The sequence below is a fragment of the Drosophila arizonae genome, chromosome 4 (assembly GCF_054131065.1).
Source record: "Drosophila arizonae isolate 15081-1271.41 chromosome 4, UAZ_ARI_1.0, whole genome shotgun sequence".
Taxonomy (NCBI): domain Eukaryota; kingdom Metazoa; phylum Arthropoda; class Insecta; order Diptera; family Drosophilidae; genus Drosophila; species Drosophila arizonae.
This window is the reverse complement of record NC_142924.1, coordinates 5,087,874-5,106,833: the sequence shown is the minus strand read 5'-3', so window position 1 is coordinate 5,106,833 and position 18,960 is coordinate 5,087,874. Positions and strand designations below refer to the sequence as shown.

Sequence of the window (18,960 nt, the reverse complement as noted above, 5' to 3'; positions counted from 1 at the left end):
TGTCTTAATTAGTCTTGATTAGCAATATTTAAAAAAAATCATGAGTTCCAATTGGCAAAATTAACACAGCAAAAAGAAGTTATGACAAAACTAACAAAACAAAAAAATTAATACAAATAATATTTATTATTATTATAAATTAGAGAAAAATACGTTCATTAGACATTATGATATACACATTGAGACTTTTTGAATGAAGCTTTGAACTTTTGCTCACAGAGAATTTGCAGATTATTATTATTTCTCTAAGATTATTGTTTATAGTATTTATATAAGATTTTTGCCTAATTATAAATAAATTTATATACAAATATTGGCCTCTCTAGAAATTTCAAATTTATTGATATATTATTCAACATACGTATTATACAAGTATTTATATATATTTTCATTGTTTTCTCAACATTTCAAAAGTGTTCTGATTTTATTTTGATATTTTTTTAGACGTTTTTACATTAATTTAAATAATTTTTTTTTATATATCAGAAGTTGTAAATACAAATAAATATTAATATATACAATATTAATTACATTTTTAAAATAATATTATTATATCTATTTTATATGATATATTTTTTAGGGAACTTTTTATTTTTTATTTATTTTTTTTTTTAAGAGCTAACGTAATAATAATAAAAATAAAGGCTAGCTTAGTATTATGGCTAGGGCGATTTTAGGAACTATTTTTTAAAATTTCCATCCAAATCACCTTCTGCTTTTCACTGGTAAGTGTACAAAATGTAAGTATACCAAAGAATTACAATTACATTAAAACACACACACAGTCTTACAGACACTCACACTCACACTTCTACATGCCATTTGGATGGAAAGGCGCTGCGGTCAATATTTCATTGCTTGGCCATTGTTTGATAAGAATTATTGCAACATATCAATCACTAGGTTAAGTGGATCTCTGCGGCGAGCGTTGTGAAATGTGACGGGGCATGCATCAAGCGACACGCAACGGCCAAAAATAAAGAAAGAAAGAAGGAAGGAAAGAGCAAGACCACAAAATGAAAACATTAAAAACAACAGTCAAAAAATGTATATATTTAACTAAACAACATGAGCAGCAGCAGCAACAACAGCAACAGCAACAACAATAATAATAGTTGTGGCAACATTCATCAACATCAAAAACAAACAAAAAGGCGCGAGTCAAAGCCAAGCAACAAATAAACAGCATAAGAGATGGCCATAATCAGAGAGAGAGAGCGAGAGAGAGAGAGAGAAAGAGAGAGAGTGAGCCGACAACCCCCATCCCCAACCAAGCCCAACCCCTGGCCAGGCCAGCAATTTATTGCGGCTAGTTGAGACGTCTCAAAAGTTGCCTGCATAGCTGGGCAGCTGCAGAGCGCTGGAGATGAGGAGGAGGAGTGAGGAGCGCTGGGAGATGAGGAGTGAGAAGAGTTGGAAGATGGATGCTTGACTGGCTGCCCCCGTTGACTTTGACGCCGCTTTTGGCGGTTGTCGCGGTTAGCTCGACGCGGTCGACTCTTTGCCTCTGCCCCTGACTTATGGCACCGCGCTCCCGCTCCCGCTCCCGCTCCTGTTCGCTAAATTGACTTGAGCGCAGGTTATCCCAAAACTCGACTTGACTTTGGGCTGGCAGCGAAAAGTCTATGGGGTTCCAATTAGGGCATGGCTGAACGATCACGGCATGCAGCTGAGTGGACTCTGTGAAATTTTCGGGTAGGAATATTAAATTGAATTATAGCCAAGACCTGATAAATATATAGTGACATAAGAGTGCTATAAAGTGAAAGAAGGAAAGCGAGGGATGAAAAATTGATAGAAATCGCTAGGTATAGCTTAATTTAGTGGAGTCATTTCTTGATAGATAGAAGATAGATGTAGAAGAAGAAGAAGAGGCAGTTGTAGTCGTAAACAACGTTTAACTATAGAGATTTATACAATACTATATTATTATAATTACTGCACGATACTATACGACTATATCATAGTAGCTATGCCTATACTATGCTATACGATACTACTATACTATACTATACTATATATACTACAGTATAGTAAACTACATATGATTTGATATATTTCACTTTATTATATAGGGTTTGGTAGATATAAAGTAAAATAAATATATATATTCATTTATACATATCTACAACACATCTCAATGTTATTCCAGCTAATACTCGACGTGATGCCACCCTCTTGAAATGTCAATGAAAAGTAGTTCAAATAGCCAACTCGTTCCACCCCAAACTGTGACCCAATATTGAGTGCGGCAGCCTTTAAGCAAATTAGCAACAATGACAATAACATAAAGAAATGTTTTTGCTTGCCTCGATCCAAAACTAAATCCGTGAGTGACTCCGACTCCGACTCCGACTCCGACTGCGACGGCAACGACGACGGCGACTTGACAACACGCTTGGACGCAGCGTGGTTCGCCTAATCGTGGCACGTGCCTCGACATACATAATCACAGGGCTGGCAACAAATAAAAATAAATATGGCATCAGAAAAAAGGGTCGACAGAAGAGAGAGAGGGAGAGCGAGAGGGGGAGAGGGAGAGTATATGGAAAAAGGGCAACAGCAGCAGCAGCAGCAGCAGGAGAAGCAGGAGAAGCAGCAGCAGGGAATGCGAATGCGAACTGCGAACTGTGGCACACAAAGATAATCCAATCTTATGCTGCTAATTTTACAGCATCAGTTGAAATAGAAGCGCAAAATAAAATCAAATCTTATGTGCGTGTATGCGTGTGTGTGTGTGTGTGCGGCTATGTGGTTAGGGCTTTGAAGTTCTTTTGGGCTGAGGGCACTGAAAAACCGCTGTGAAACTTTTGCCCAAAGCCCGAACAAATAAATTCGATTATGTGAGCAGTCGCCAGTCCCACACAGGGTGTCGCCACAGGGTGGCTCTATTGTGTGCGTGTGCGTGCGAGTGTGCGTATGCGTGTGTGGTTGCTTGCAAGCAAAAGTTAGCACCAGCCTCTTCTTAGCCTGGCTAATTCTAATTCGTTTAGCTAGCTCGCATTTTGCATAGTTGCATAAAATATGAAAATTCAATAAGCAACGCAGCAGCGGCGCACAACACCTGCACGCCCGCCTAATTGTGCAGCCACGCACCTGCTGTGTGTCTGATGGGTGGTGCTGGGTGGCTGGGGAGCTGCACGTGCAGCAGCAGCCAAGCTCTGGGGCACGCACGAGCTGCATTCGCAAGTGGGCGTGCATAATTTATGTTAATTTGCCTGAGAAAACGCGCCAAGCCGCAGCCAACGCAACAACTGTAAAGTTATATAAATATGTACAGCTATACACGTATATATAAATATATATAGATATGTAAGTTGTATAGTTGCATATTCTTCTGCTTTGTAGATTTATGTGTATGCCTGAACTTGGCGCGCCAACTCAGCCGGCTAATGAGCATTAACGGCCTCGAGAAACACATTTCAAATGCCAAATCCAAATCCAAATCCAAATCCAAATGCAAATGCAACCGCATCAAAATGTTGCACAGATGCGAGGAGCTGGCAAATTTGACAGCGGAAAAACTTATGGAAAACGCAAAACTTATACTGTATAATAAAATAAAACTACTTACATTTACTTAGAGCAGCTCTTCAGTTCTGTCAATAAATTTCCCATACCTAGTGTATAAATTTATACTTTGGCATAATTTTAATGGAACTGAGTTAGGAGTGATCCTCACAGTTGAAAGTCGATAATGCTTAGAATGATCTTTGCTATAGTGTATTTTATTATAAAATGGAGCCACTAGAAGGTGCCCATAAAGACGTTCGTATAGGCTTGGAGAAATTTAAAGGTTCAGTTCTAGAGTAGACAGACAAAGTAGAAAATGTCTCTAATTATGTTGAGCTGTACAGAGTGAAAACTTAGGCAGAAATTTGCTTAATATATAAATTTACTCTCTACATTTGACTAAGATATACCCTAGATATGGGCAAGCATATGAAACACTTGTAGGTAGATACTTAGCTAGAGGTCTTATAAAACTATGAGGGCTAATAATACAACAAACTGGGGAAAAATATTTAGAATACTAATAATAATTTTGGGAATGCAGATACAAAATATAGATAGAAATCTATGAATGGTAATGAATGAATATTAATCTGCAATTTGTTTCATAATATAGTTAACTAAATTTGTAAACTTTATAGGTAAATTAACATTTCTACAGTATATATTTGAAATAAAGATATAAATCTAATTATTATTCACTCTCCAATTTGTAGATTAAAACTTCTAAAGAATAAATAAATAAAAAGATATATATATAAATATATAGATCCAACTATCATTCACTGTCGGCCTCATGCACTTGCATCTCTTGTAACCCCTACTGGAGTCTACTACCTGAACTCTATGCCATTCATACTCTTCTTTAGATATCCCTAATTTCACACAGCATAGCAAACTAACTGTGCGCCACGCTTCATGCTTCGTGCTTTGCATTCACATCGCATCATAATTATTATTACTCTCTATATAACACATGTCTCTGAACAAAAGTGATTAAAGTTAATTTTTAGGTGTTGCTCTCTCACTCCCTCCCTCTGTGCCTCTCTCTCGCTCGCTCTCAATTAAAAGATCATTGTGCGGGTCGCGCACTTCATTAAATGTCAATTTGTTGACGTTCATTGACGGCTTTAATAACTTCATTAGGTGTGTCCAAAGGGGTTGACACCCCGTTAAATAATGCCTAAAAATTTCTACAAAATAAAATAATAATAAGCAGAAGGAGAAGAGCAAGAGGGAGAGGTAGCAGAGGTACAATTTGTATAATAACCCGCATAGGAATACCCCTACAAACTTGATGTTGAAGTTTAGAATTAGGGGCAATCCCGTGCAGCGAGAATTTTCAGTTATATCAATTTTTTAGTTTTTCTTGCGACTTTCTTTTTTCTTTTGCCCCGCAAACTTGTCGCAAGAAATGTAAGAAAATTTTTGCTGCTGATTTTTATGAATATTTCCGGTTGGCAGTTTTCCATTTTCCATTTGCCAGTTGCTGCCTCTTTGAGCATTATGCACACTGCAGTGATTTTCACAAAAGATGCAAAAGATACACACACACACACACAGACAGATATATATGTGTGTATATAAAAAAGGAAAATCATTGCCAAGAGAAAGCTACGAAAGGACAGAGAAAACTTTGCTGCTTTGTACAAAATTCATAAAACTTCCGCTTGGTCAGATTGGGGGCGCAGCTGGTGGGCGTGGCTGGCAAGTTGAGGGCTGCTTTTGGGTGGTGGGGAGCTTTGCCTGTGCAAACAACAAAATGGCGCATTTTAAAGCGCACCCTAAAGAAAAACTCGCCCAACATTTTCTCATGCTAAGCAGCGCAGAAATTTCTTCCTTCTTTTATTTTTTGTGTTTTCTTCTTTTTTTTGCCGTTTTACTTTGTTGCCAAGTTTGGTGCCCGTCGCCATTTTTACTATTTTTCTTTTGAGCGCTGCATGCGCCGTCTCGCTCTTTGTGCGTGTGCCACCCTGCAGAGGGCGGGTGTGTGAGGGGGAGGGGCTGGAGCAAAAATAAACAAAAATCAAAGTTGCAAATAAGAAGAAACTACAAAGTAAGTTAACATAAAAAGTTCGACGCCTTCGCCTTGTTTTTCCGAAGTTTGCCCAGCACCGGGGGGTGCTGGGGCTGGCGTTGGTGTGGGGGGATGCCATGGCATACTTAGCTACCCCCAACGGCAGAGCAGGCGGCACACAAAAGATTTTGTCGAGCACTTTTGGGCAACAAAAGCCGGAAACAGTCGCAGAGAGCAGCAGGAGCAGGAGCAGGAGGCGGGGGAGCAACGGCACGAGCAGGAGCAGGCCAAGGGGAGCAGCATCGTCTACATCCTCTCAAGTGCTTCCTCGGTCGTGCTGCGGCTGCGGCTCCTTCTCAGCATGCAACCAGCGATGTGGCCGCGCAGCCAAGCGCAAGGACATCGACAACGACAACGACGACGACGACGACGACGACGGCGACTTAGCTGATGGCAAGCTGCCTCTGCTCCTGCTCCAGTCCTCCTCCTCGAGCATGCTGATCACGTTTATTTATTGTGCACATAATATGGGCGCACATCCTTGCCACATCCTTGCCGCCGTCTCCGTGCTTTTCTCGACTGCTCCTACGGCTACGTGCGACGCATGCATCGCTGGACACGCTGCTGCTGGCTCGGCTCGAGTTTTTCCTCTTTTTCTTCATGTTTTCCTTTTCCCTTTTACGTTTTCTATTTTTTTCTGCTCTCTTTGTTTTTCTATTCCTGCACAGAAATTCAATTATCGTGAATGCGAATTTTTGCCCGATTCGGAATCCGATTCCGCTTCGCATGTTTTGTTTCAAGCATCGCCAGACTCGGCGAACTTTCAGCGTATCAGCATTTTATTTGCTGTTGATTTATGCAATGCTCCCTCCGCCTCCGCCACCTCCGCCACCCCATCGGGCACCCTCCCGGGTGTCCCCAGCTCAGCGCACTGTGCTCACTCAAACAATCGCTGCCGGCAGCGCTGTTGAATATTTGCCAAGTATGCTGATTGAATTTTTTCCAGTTGACTAAATGATATCAAGGATATTTGCCAAAGCAGCGCTCTGTGCTGCCTCCAGAGCGGCGTCTATTTTAAAGGCATGCTGAGCCGCTTTAGTTGAGCTTTAGTTACAGCTCGAAATGCTCTAATTAAATAGAGTAGGGCGGCTGCATTGGCTGGAACATTGAGCGGTGGAACATTGCGCTGTGTGTCTGTATTTAAGTGCTCTTCTAAGCAATTTTCAAGAATTCAAGTGTTGCTAAGAACATTTTGGTATTGATCTGTCGTCTGTTTATGTGTGTAAAGTATCCCTTTCTCCGTCTCTCTTTCTCTGGCAACATATCACTTTTTTTAAGTGCATACCTTTTCCAGTCACTCTTTGTCTGTGTCATGTTAAAACATATTCTCGCACTCTCTTGTGATATATCTCTCTCAATTCAATTCTCCATTATTTTCACGATCTTGGCTTGCTTTTCATTTCACATTCGGCTTCTCATATTTATTCTCTCTCTACTACTCTCACTGCCTACCTCTATCTGTCACTCTCACTCTCTCTCACACTGTCTCTCTGTTTCCCTCACTCTCTCCCTCTCTCTCTCTCTCTCTCTCTCTCTCTCTCTCTCTCTCTCTCTCTCTATCTATGAAAGACTTCGATTTGATTCACTCGTTCTTTCTCTCTCTCTCTCTCTCTCTCTCTCTCTCTCTCTCTCTGTTGCTTTCACTCTAAATATATATCTCTCTCCTTTTCTAGCTGTCATTATCTCCTCTCCCTCTCCCTCTCTTTTCATTATATTTTCATTTCCCCCGCCCTATGCCTGAATTTGCCTTCTCTGTCTCTCTCTCTCTCGCTCACTTGCTCAGTTCTTCTGCTCTCGCTAACGCCTCTCTTTGCGGTTTTCAAAACTTCAAATCTAATTTGGAGCTATACTCACATTTGAGGTGCATATAAGGTATTAAGGTCAGGTATTTTGATATGTGCTGCGCTTAATGACAATAATCAAGAAATAGCTTCGCTCACACTCAGAGGAATGTATTGACACATATTGATATCAATATGCAAGCTTTGGCAGCGTGTCAATTGACAGATACTTGACTTGACTTGAGCTGACTTGACGTGGCATATGCGCCACATGTGGAGAGCTGCAATTAAATTGCAATTTGCTGCTCATTCAGCCACACACGAAGCAAACTGCAAAGCTAAGCATTATCCTGGCTGACATCCTTGCAGTTTGTCGTTGCTGCCGATGATACGGACCGAGGCCAGGGCTTTGTATGAGAGTATAATCAATTTCCAATATTTAGACAGGCAACTAGTAATAATCACGTTTGCTCAGCGTCAACCAAGCAGCATATGAACTATGTGAGTGAGTGTCCTGCCATCGCCGAGTCCTGCCGAGTGACGCGTGGGCGTAATTAACACTTGACGCCCGTGCAGCAAATCGAGCGGTTTAAACTGCACAAATGTTGCTACGAAGCAGCAACGAGTGCATTAATTAATATGCCCAACATGCAGCAGCACTGCTCCGGCTCCTGCCACTCGTCCTGGCTACGTTGGGGTTGCCATAAAAGGCGTTAAATTGACACAATTGAACACACCCTTGAGATTTGTGGGCGAGAGGCATTCTCTCCCTCTCCATCTCTCTCTCTCTCTCCCACTTGTTGTTGCGGCTGCTGTTCATCGAGCGCGTTTAATCGGAACTGCTAACATCTTCATCGATGGCGCATTACGGCGACAACTGCGATAAAAACTGTGAACAACTTGCCTAAAATCGCGCAGCCAGACAATTGACAGTTATCTGGCGTTCCACTCCCCCTCCGCCTCGCCCCTTGCCTGCTCTGAGCCAACTCTGTTTGGGCCATGCAAATATGCGTATGCGTAACAATTGATATTTTGGGCAAATACTCGAATGTGAGCCGCACCGAACGTGACGTGCTTAATGGAGGAGGAGGCTCACAGCGCCACATGAGTGGCTCCAAGTGGATACCCTAAGAGCTCTTGAGTTTTATGTATTTATATAATATGTAATAATATTTATATATACTGTAAATATGTTTTTGGATATTTAACTAATTGTGCAGAGTCTAGATTAGTCTAGTCTAGTAACAATAAGCTGTAATATATTAGGATATGATAAAGGACATGAGGGGATAATGGCTGTACTTAACATATCCAAGTCCTTTATTAAAGATTCATACAAATTATGTATAAGACTTAAGCATTAGAAATCTTGAATCAAAAATTAATAAAGTTCTTGTATCTCACTTAACAACTGCTATAGCCTCTACCAACCAGTCCATGCGCCCAATCGGATGATCACCTTAAATCCAAAGTAATTTAGCTCGTGGCATTGTTTTGCAGTCGGAGTGCTACTCGGTTTTATGCTGGCCATCAAAACTGTTTCAATTGCTGCCTCAGAGCAAGCGACTGTCAAAACAGGCAAACAAATTGTGCAAATAAGTCGAGCGAATGTTATTTATGCGCAGACAATTTCTCAGTGATTAAATAACGAGAGACAGGGAGAAAGAGAGAGAGAGAGAGAGAGGGAGAGAGATACAGAAATCGAATCGATTCGCGATCGAATTACAAATAGTAAAATGACATGAAAGACTAGATGTAAATCTATATATGTATATATAGATCGGGAATCGGCTGGCTGGTTTAATGGCCTGGAGGTGTGCATGCCAATTGTCATGCGCTGAAATGCTTGTTAACAACAGCGATTGCTTTTGCCTTTCCAGCTCCCACTCGTCGTCGTCTCTCTGGTTGCTTTTTAATCAAAGCTGGAGCAGCAGCTACTCCTGCTGCCGGACTGGTGTGCAGTGTGGAGTGGAGTGGAGTGGAGTGGAGTACTGCTCCTCCCCCGTGGCAATAACGCCACACATTTGTAATGTTGCTTCTGTTTTCTGCAGTTCCAGTTTCAGTTTCAGTTCCAGTTGAAATCGCGCATAGAAGCATTTTACAAGTTACTTTAAGGCAATCAATTTGCGGCCCAAGCAGCCGGGCCCCCAAAAGGTGCAGGCAGGTGGCTAAGCAGGGGAAAAAACCAATCAAAAGAGCGTTGCGAACGCAAATTGAACGCCAAATGGCTGCAAGATGATATTTCAATACGTGCAACAGCAGCAGAAGCAGCAGCAGCAGCAGCAGCAGCAGCAGTTCAGTCTCTTGGCTCTGGCCCAAGTCCAGGCTCAACTCGAAGGGGCCATAAATTATGTGAACCGGCGACGCCTGCGCGTAGTTGCTTACTTTTTTGCAGTTATGATTATCGCGCTTCCAGCTTCCACAGAGAGCGAGCGAGTGTTTGTGGAGGGAGAGGGAGCGGGAGCGGGAGCGGAAGCTGCAGCCGTTGTTGTGTGCAAACAAATGTAAAAAATTTTTAATTGACTTTTGGATTTGCGCCGCCGAGCCAACAGTTGCAGCAGCACTTCTTTTTATGGCCACTCGCGTGCATGCAGCTTAAAAGTTAATAAAACACGCCCAATGATAACAAGACGCAAACCAGAGAGAGAGACAAACAGACAGCCATCCAGCCAGCCATCGAGGTAACATATTTTGCCCCTGAGGTCTTCATCATCGGCATCATGATGAGGTTGGAAACATTGTGATCCTTGGCCAGCTCGTAGAAAAACAATCAATTAAGCGCGCAAGTAGCTGACACAGAAGGAGCGCCAGTTGCCAGTTGCAAGTTGCCAGTTGCCAGTGGCACGACTTCAACTCCAACTCCAACTCCAATGCCAATATGAATGCAATACGAATCCAATCCGACTCTCTGATTCGCATTGCCTTGCGCAGTGGCCAACGGCGGCGATTGGCGTTTTATGGCCTGTTTTGGTAAAATTTATGTTACATTTTTATAGTTCAGTGTAAATTGACTTTTAAAATGTAAAATTTATCATAGCAAACGGGCCGTTGCGGTGCACCAAACGCTTTTTAATTGCTTTATTTTCGCATAGGCCGCCGCACGCACGTACACACATCTGGCAACGCTGCCAGCGACAAAAAAGCTTCCGTCCCCAAAAGCTCACCTGATAAACATCTGCGAGTTTTCAAGCACACCAAAAAAACAGCCCTTGAAGTGCTGTAAAACTTTTTAGGGTAGTCAGAGAAGGCTTTTTGCTAAATTTATAAAAAAATATATATATTTCTTTTAAATATAGAATTTATTTAGTACAATGCTTAACTAAAGTACTCACAGTTGCCCGAAAAATCAAGTAGCTCTACTAACTTCCCTAGGTGCGCCTCCCTTTTAGAGCCTACAGCTGTGTCGGGAAAACAAACAACTGTTAAAAGCTTTTCAAGAATCATAACAGACCTTGGTGCCGTTTTCTTGCGCGGCACCGCAAGAGCTTTTATCAAGTTTAGGGGCCACGACGATATATCTAACGTGCGTGCGTGTGTTGGTAACGCGACCCAATCTACCCCAACCCTTCCTTCTGAAGCTTCTTCCATTTGGATGACGAAACACCGAAACACAGTCGCGAGTCGCAAGCAGCAGCAGCATAGCTAAAGTTAAGAGTCGCTAAGGGAAAAAATCCATTAATTGATTGTGCCACGGTGTAAACAATAGAAATTAACTCAAGGAAAAACTCTGGAAAACCATGCTGCTGCCCACGATCCGAACTGGTGTCAAGTGGAGCTGGCGCCAGACCTGGGACATGTTGATGTCGCCCGTCTCCCCGCGCAATCTGCGCACCACAGCGCTGCTGACGAGCATCTACCAGCTGGTAAGCTTAGAGATAAACGCCAACTCCACTTCTTTGTCTCCTCTCCCTCTCTCTCTTTCACTCTTAAATAATGCATTTATTAATGTGGGGCACAGCGTACGGACTGCCGGCACGCAGAGAACTCCGCTATCCGGCCGTCACAAACGTACAGCTACCTATGCCCCTAACACAAAAATTATGCACTGGATATGCAAAGCCATACCCCACTATGCGCGTTTGCACCCATCGAAGACGGCAATTCGACGCGCGCCCCCGCCCACGAAGAGCGTAGAAATGGGCAAACGGCACAATGCGTCCGCACTGTTTCTCGTAAAATACGGAAAGCGCCAAAGACGAGCACCCTTTTTAATAACCCAACTTCGAAAATGAGCTGCATATAGCTACACTTAATGCTAAAACCGGTTGAGAATTTTTGGCGCATTTGATTTGCTGACACATTTGCAGGCAGTAAATAGAAATTTGGCAACACTGCAAAGATCAACAGAGTTGACTATGACTGCGAAATCCTTTTGAAAGCATTTAAATGCCTTTATCATTTGACACTCCAGCCTCGTTCTGCCTCTGTCTTACCCTAGTGCTTGCTCAGTCGGTCTATTTATAGCACTTGCATATCGTTAATTTACTTACTCTCCTCTTCTACTTCTCTTTCCAGCTCATTGCGCACTCGATATTATTTGTTGTGCTTCTCTGTCTGGCGCATGCGGAGCAAATGCGTAATCTTCTCGACATGGATATATTGGATCAGAAGGATAGCGGATTCTATAGCATTCACAACGACATGCGCCTGAAGACGGCTGCTCAACTGGCGGATGCTACCGAAAATGCACTCTATGTACTATCCGGCATTGCCAGCGTTTATGCTTTGAGTGCCATAGCCCTATTCTTTGGCGTGTTCAAGAATAAGCCCGGCCTGATAATACCCTGGCTGGTTATTGAATTTCTGGGCGCCATTGCAGTGGCTGTCATTATATTCATGCTGAAGGATACGAAGCTGCCCATGCTATTTGGCGGACAGTGCGCTTATTGTAAGTAAATTAGATAAATTTTAACTTTTCGATTATATTCTAAGCTCAAATTCGTTCCCATTCTAGTAATCATCTGCTATACTATGCTCTTGATGGATGGTCTTAAGTGGTATATCATGCATAGCTTCTATCAGAGTCTACGCACAATGAACAAACTGCGGGAGATTGCAACTGTGGCTATACCCTGTCCAGCACCAGGCGCTGTGAGTTTACACTACCAATGTATTCCCCATAAAAAAAAAGCTAATCAACTTACCTTTTAGGTACCCTATCAGTTCCGCCGAGAGCATATGTATTTGGGCAGCAATGGCTATAAGCATATATTGACTGAGTCGCCGGATGGACAGTGTTAAATAGCTTTGACTTAACAAACGAAAAAAAAAAAACTTCGACTATATACGAATAATTCATACACTCCTACCCCTCCCCATACCAGCAGCATCAAAACTTCCAGCATCAAGTGTCTTAAATAATTTTTGCAATCTCATTATTTTTTCTTCGTTTGAGCGTTTTTTGGAACGTGTGTGATATGGTATAAAGAAACAGAGATAACTATTTTAGATAGCGAATGCAACGAGAAGGATATTTAAATAGAAACATATATATACGACATATATATTCTTATGGCAATATATACACATACATACGTACATTATTTAAACACTAGCAATATATATTACCGTATGCTAGATACACACGAAAACTATTTTCAATGTAGTGCTTGAAAAATCTCACTTTAATCTTTAAACTACTCCGTTTAGTAGCTGTAAACAATTTTACTTAATTTAAATAAACAACCACTAAAAAAAATTAAAATAAACAACCACTAAAAAAAAAAAAAAAAAATGGAAAGAAATTTTTCTAATAGTTCCTTTGCAGGATTTGAACCTGGGCTTTCGTGTAATTCGCGTGGAGTGCTTCAATGCTGCGCTATCGCCGAGCAAGCCGCATCACTCGATATAAGCAAATATCTCAGCATACCAACTGTATTAAATATTTTATTCTGTATACTTGTCTCATTTGCACCCATTAAGTTGACTGCAAGCTATTCCCATTGGCTAGTTAAATCTATACGTTGAACTAAAATGTAGATTTCTTAGATATACAAATAAAATATAAAAATAAATATATATAACATTTTAAAAATTATAAGGATTTTTGATAATTTTTTATTTGATTTATTTTCCCCTTTTTTACGGCACAAATAACATAATTTAAAGCTTTAATAACAGTAACGCTTGCAATAAAATTTTATATGAATGAAAAATGTTTTAATTTGGCCATATTCTTATTGATTTTTAGATTATATGTATATAAAGTTGCTCTTATACTATGCTATTCTAATGTTGTTTATCTTTCGTGTTGATTTTTTGTTTGTTTGTTTTTGCTTTCTTTTTTAGCTTTCATTTACCTTGACCTATTTTAGCCCTTTCGGCCGCGCCCAGATCGGCTAACTGTTGACGGGACTGCTGTTGTTGTTGTGGATGGTGTAGCTACAGTGCTGGGGGCACCGAGTAAGGTCATGTCATTGCTTAAGCTATCCATCAATAAATCGACCACCGTCATATTCGAGTTGCCATCGCCGTCGCCCTTGTCCGTTGGAATGCTGATCTGGAACTGCAGCAGCACTACCAAATAGGTGACCATAGTGGTTAGCAGACCCTTGAATAGAGTACGATTTACATCAAAGAAGCCGCCACAATTAATATTCGAAGGATTCATTTCGGTGGCACGCAGAAACATATTAATCTCTGTCTGGGCATCCGAATTCATCCAGTTGAGTTCGACCATCAGGAGTTTCTTTTGGAAATTCGTTCGGACATTCACCGAGGCATAATGCGCTTCGTCGCATATATAGAAGAGTAAACCTATATTCCAAAGAGCCGTTATGGTCAATCCAATATCCTTGATGCCGAATCCCTCTGAAAGCTGTGACATAAGTCCATAAATCGACAAAGTTATGATAAAGAACAAATAGAGACTCATGAACACAAAAGTGTAGCATAGAGCATTGCCTGTATCGCGGGTCAGCTTGCTCAAACGTAGCCAGAGGACACGATAATCAGCCACCATGGCAGCCGGACCAATATGCTTCAAGGCCTTCTGGAAACGTTCCGCCAACAGATACGCCGTGGTGCTGATTGCCTCGCAGATCAAAAACCACCAGGCGCCCAGCATGGCTGTCAGGTTGTCCAATATACAATACGGCACCACCTGGTTGAGATTCAAATCCGACATTGTTATGTGTGTGATAACGACAGAGAGTATCGAAAGTATGGGCAGCACGATGGCAATATAGACCGCCTTCTGGCGCAGATTTAATGGCAAGCTGTGACCAGAGATTTGATAGTAGAGCACTTCAAAGTCATCCCAGTCATTGAACAATCGAGCGATTTTCCTTGCTTCCCACCAGAGAATCGGAATGACGATAATTGGTAGGATGTTCACCAGGAATAGGTACGCAATGACGGCCTCCTCGAAGGGTCCACTAAGGGAGCGCACAGCATGAATACGATTGTTGGCCACATAGCCCACATAGAACTGAATTGAATGATTAATCCATAAACTGTTCGTTTTCACAGTTGAAAAAAACTCACCGCTAGCAGCATAAAGAAAACAACGGAATAAACAAAAGCAGCTGAGTTTAGAGCAAATTTTGCTCGCGAAGGACCTCGTCGTACAATGGGCAGGACGCCAATGATGCGCAGAAACCAATTAACCGGCGCAATATTGCGATAGAAAATGCTCTTGGAAAATAAACTACATTAAAAATTGGAATTTAAAGACAATAATTTCTTGCCTACCGGTGTAAAATCTGGATTATTGGAGGCAATTGTGCTGACTGAGCTTCGTTTTCCATCATTGGGTGGCGGTATATAATCACTGTCCAAACGCTCAGCCAATCCAATGGAATATTTCCGTACGCCATGTAAATAGGCCTGTGCATTTCCACTGTTTATGGGCTTGGCATTCAGGAATACCATGTCCGGTTTCTTGCGTCTATAATAGCTGGCCATTGTTCTTGAACTGTGAGTATTTCGATACGTTGGCCAGCGCCTTGGGCTCAGTCATGGTTATTAAAAATTCATTTAACCTCACCCTCTATTTGTTTCTTATTGCTTGCATTGCGAGACCAACTTGAGTTTCCTGTTGATTTCCTTTGTTTATCTTCTGCATGCATTAACCTTAACCAGGTGCCCTATTTCAAATTTATGTCAATGCGCGCCTAAATTATTTTCATTTTGTTACCCAACACTGCTCAGATTATCAGATACCGCCTCAGCTTGAACACTTCAGATAATGATATAAATGTCATGACAGAATAACTTCATGTTTAAGTCACTGTTACTTTCAAATTTAATATTCATTTCGTCATTAATTACAGCGATAATGTTGAAAGCTTTGCGTTGAAATCATTGCCCCAATAAAAGGTATAAGTACCATCGATTACAACGAATACTATCGAATAAATTATAATTATCGATGCATTGATTCAAGTACATCGCTATACTTCTAGAACTTGCAAAACGTAAGGCTGGTAAAACAAAAAAATAAAATTGCATTGCAAAAATGGTTGACTACAGCAAGTGGAAAAATATTGAGGTGAGTGCAGCTAAAGTAAATCTGATAAATGTATTGAATGTATTCGTAATTGTGTACAGATTTCCGACGATGAGGACGAAACACACCCAAATATAGACACGCCTTCGCTTTTCCGCTGGCGGCATCAGGCTCGAGTCGAGCGAATGGCCGAAGCGGAGAAGGAAAAGGAAGAGTTGAAGAAAAAAAGACAAAGCTTCCAGGCGCGTCTAATGGATGTGAAGGAGCGCATCAGCAAAAAGGAGGGTGACGAGGCAGCTCTTAAGGTAACTAAGAGACCTGCTGTCAAATTGTGCTTTACTAATGCAGATAATATTACAGCTTGAATTAGAGAAAATCGAAAATGAGGGCAAGGCGCTCGATCGTGAGGAGAACGAGCTGCTGAAGAAAGAGAAAAAAATGCCATGGAATGTGGATACAATAAGCAAACCAGGTTTCGAAAAGACGGTGATCAATACGAAGCCTGCACGCTCTGCAGATGAAAACCTGACCGAGGAGGAGCGCGAGCAGCGCATGAAACAGTTCGTCAAAAAGAATGAGCAACTGTGCAAGCAGTACGGTATGCTGCGCAAATACGACGATTCCAAGCGCTTCCTGCAGCAGCATGTGGAGCTTGTGTGCGAGGAGACAGCAAACTATTTGGTCATTTGGTCGATCAATCTGGAAATGGAGAAAAAGCATGATCTGATGGCTCATGTGGCGCATCAGTGCATCTGCATGCAATATATATTGGAGTTGGCTAAACAGCTTGACCGCGATCCGCGCGCTTGCTTCAGCTCGTTCTTTTCCAAAATCCAACAATGTGATCCTGAGTACCGTGCTCAGTTCGAAAGTGAAATTGAGGGCTTTAAGGAACGCATTCAAAAGCGAGCACAGGAGAAGTTGCAGGAGATCATTGCCGAGGTAGAAGAGGAAGAGAAACGTGAACGCCTGGGACCAGGCGGTCTAGATCCTGCCGATGTCTTTGAATCCCTGCCAGATGTAAGTTTAAAGAGAAAGTTCTACAATAGAAACTTCTAGAATATCAATTCTTTCCTTACAGGAGCTCAAAGCTTGTTTCGAGTCACGCGACGTTGAGCAACTGCAGAAGATTATTGCCACCATGCCGGTGGAGGAAGCTAAGTATCATATGAAACGTTGCGTGGATTCTGGTCTCTGGGTACCAAATGCTGCCGACGCGACTCAGGAGGACGATGAAACAGAAGCAAAGGCCGACAATGCGGCCGACACTGCAAAACCAAAAGCAACAGAGGATGCAACAGAGAAGGATAAGTCCAAATCTGGCAAGGAGGAGCCGATATATTCTGGCGTCAGCACCAATGACCTCGACTGATCCGTTCCATCAGCGCTCTTGTTGATTGTTTACACTATAAGTTTAATTTTAATATAAATCTGCCTCCCCCCACTATAAGTTGATCAAGTTCAGTTTGTATATACATTGAGAAACGATACCTCAAATCAAATTCTCAGTAAACTGTGCGTGCATTTTCAAATAATAACCAAGCTATCCACTAACATAAACTCAGATAATAAAATTCGTTTTATTTATTTTAATTATCTAATATCTATTGAGTATGAATCGTCCGGAACTGGACTATTACGCCGTGCTGGACATTCCACGCAATGTCACCAAAGAGCAGATCACCCTGGCATATCGACGCATGGCTGTGCGCTTGTGTCCACACAGAGATAAGAAATATGAGCTGGATTTCGTTCCAATGGCCCAGGAGGGCAGATTGACGCATTTGTCTCCAATGGCGGAGACCAAGCAGTGGGCGTACATTAATATGGCATATGATGTGCTGGGCAACGAGTTATATCGTGCCATCTATGATCGCTATGGTGAGGCAGGCCTGTTTGAGGGCGTGATGCTGCCGAATGGCTACTTTCCACCATATCAATACCATGGCGATCACATGGAGGTGTACGAGCGTGTATTCTCCAGCTATTCGCCGTATGCGAATGTTATTGATGCCATTACGAATCCACCAAGCTTGTATGCCACGAGGGAGCATGGCGTGGGAGTGCGACACAAGGATGCCAATACGGAACGTATTATACATTTGTCATTGGAGGAGGTACGCACGGGTTGTGTGAAGCTGATGCATGTGTGGCGTCAGGAGATTGTCGACGCTAGGGAGTCCCGTCTGGAGAAACGCAAGCACACACTTAAGCTCATCATACAGCCGGGCACCACGGCCGGAACACGCTATTGCTTTAAGGAGGAGGGTGATCGCTACCCAACGACCATCCCTGGTGACATTATATTCATTGCCGCCGACAGGCCGCATCCGACATTTGAGCGGCGCAACATGCATGACCTGGTCTATCGCTATGACATCAATCTGGCTCAGGCTTATACGGGATTCATATTCTACGTGAATACCCTAGACAAGCGACAGTTGAAGATCGTCATCTCAGATGTGGTTACTCCGGGCTACCAGAAGATTGTGCCACTGGAAGGGCTGCCCAAGTGCCGTAATTTGGATGCTGTGAATGCAATCAAGCAAGCTAATAAACGAATTGAGGAGTTTGGTGATCTCATAATAGAGTTTAATTGTAAATTAGTTAACAAAACTAGCAAACAAACAGCTAACTGGTTAACGGTTTTTTTACAGATATATTTCCAAGATATTTGACACCACAAATGAAGAAATTGACACGTGAGTTCTACCAAGAGTTTCGTAAATTGGAAATGGAACTGGAGGAGGAAGAGCGCATGCAGATGCAGGGTACATAAGATTTTAATTAACTTATTGTGGAAATAAAAATTGTCTGTAGTTCAGCGTGAGCAGCATACTAAGTCTGAAGTATCGGTGTCGCTTTATTATGGTATCGATTAGCTTAGTACATATCGATAGGTTATTCATTTTTACGAACAGGTAAAACACAGCATAATTAAAAAACAGCAAGTAAAGCAACAAAGAATAATAATTTGTGCTAAAAAACAAGTATATAAAATTGTATAACCATTTCAGTTTGCTTAAATTCGCCTTAAGCTCAACTAAAGCATCAATAAATTGCTCAATTCGAATCAAGCAAAGCGATATTTTGCTGCATAATTCAATTACTGACACCTGTGCAGTACGCCCCTCCCCCAC

At 41.9% G+C, this 18,960-nt stretch overlaps 4 protein-coding genes, 1 long non-coding RNA gene and 1 other non-coding gene across 8 annotated transcripts; 3 read left to right on the top strand and 3 right to left on the bottom strand.

Moving 5' to 3' along the window:
• Positions 1 to 399: 399 nt before the first annotated feature.
• LOC149269033 (uncharacterized) lies at positions 400 to 10,837 on the bottom strand. The gene is made up of 3 exons (XR_016270126.1): positions 10,704 to 10,837; positions 10,536 to 10,626; positions 400 to 10,333 (listed from the first exon to the last, which is right to left on the bottom strand). It is a non-coding gene; the product is annotated as an uncharacterized LOC149269033 (long non-coding RNA).
• Positions 10,622 to 13,234, top strand: Fie (Fire exit). The gene is made up of 4 exons (XM_018008227.2): positions 10,622 to 11,234; positions 11,887 to 12,259; positions 12,326 to 12,462; positions 12,523 to 13,234. Exons 1-4 carry the CDS (start codon positions 11,109 to 11,111, stop codon positions 12,610 to 12,612), a joined length of 726 nt encoding a protein of 241 aa, XP_017863716.1. The 5' UTR covers positions 10,622 to 11,108; the 3' UTR covers positions 12,613 to 13,234.
• LOC149269032 (U11 spliceosomal RNA) lies at positions 11,365 to 11,581 on the bottom strand. Its single transcript, XR_016270153.1, has one exon. It is a non-coding gene; the product is annotated as a U11 spliceosomal RNA (small nuclear RNA).
• Positions 13,235 to 13,508: 274 nt separating the features above from the next.
• Positions 13,509 to 15,544, bottom strand: Gr63a (Gustatory receptor 63a). Of its 2 annotated transcripts, XM_089469194.1 has the most exons (4): positions 15,359 to 15,544; positions 15,064 to 15,286; positions 14,857 to 15,006; positions 13,509 to 14,800 (listed from the first exon to the last, which is right to left on the bottom strand). In XM_089469194.1, the coding sequence occupies exons 2-4, from the start codon at positions 15,274 to 15,276 to the stop codon at positions 13,682 to 13,684; spliced, it is 1,482 nt and encodes a 493-aa protein (XP_089325320.1). In that variant the 5' UTR covers positions 15,277 to 15,286; positions 15,359 to 15,544; the 3' UTR covers positions 13,509 to 13,681. The 2 variants fall into 2 exon arrangements, with proteins under 2 accessions (XP_089325320.1, XP_017863710.1); XM_018008221.2 differs by having other exon boundaries at positions 15,064 to 15,544.
• A 4-nt stretch (positions 15,545 to 15,548) lies between these two features.
• Positions 15,549 to 17,413, top strand: Cdc37 (cell division cycle protein 37). Of its 2 annotated transcripts, XM_089469195.1 has the most exons (5): positions 15,549 to 15,690; positions 15,777 to 15,862; positions 15,922 to 16,125; positions 16,181 to 16,840; positions 16,902 to 17,413. In XM_089469195.1, exons 2-5 carry the CDS (start codon positions 15,830 to 15,832, stop codon positions 17,190 to 17,192), a joined length of 1,188 nt encoding a protein of 395 aa, XP_089325321.1. In that variant the 5' UTR covers positions 15,549 to 15,690; positions 15,777 to 15,829; the 3' UTR covers positions 17,193 to 17,413. The 2 variants fall into 2 exon arrangements, with proteins under 2 accessions (XP_089325321.1, XP_017863714.1); XM_018008225.2 differs by lacking the exon at positions 15,549 to 15,690 and having other exon boundaries at positions 15,710 to 15,862.
• Positions 17,414 to 17,433: 20 nt separating this feature from the next.
• LOC108614219 (dnaJ homolog subfamily B member 13) lies at positions 17,434 to 18,669 on the top strand. The gene is made up of 2 exons (XM_018008226.2): positions 17,434 to 18,418; positions 18,478 to 18,669. Exons 1-2 carry the CDS (start codon positions 17,434 to 17,436, stop codon positions 18,597 to 18,599), a joined length of 1,107 nt encoding a protein of 368 aa, XP_017863715.1. The 3' UTR covers positions 18,600 to 18,669.
• The last annotated feature ends 291 nt before the right edge of the window (positions 18,670 to 18,960 follow it).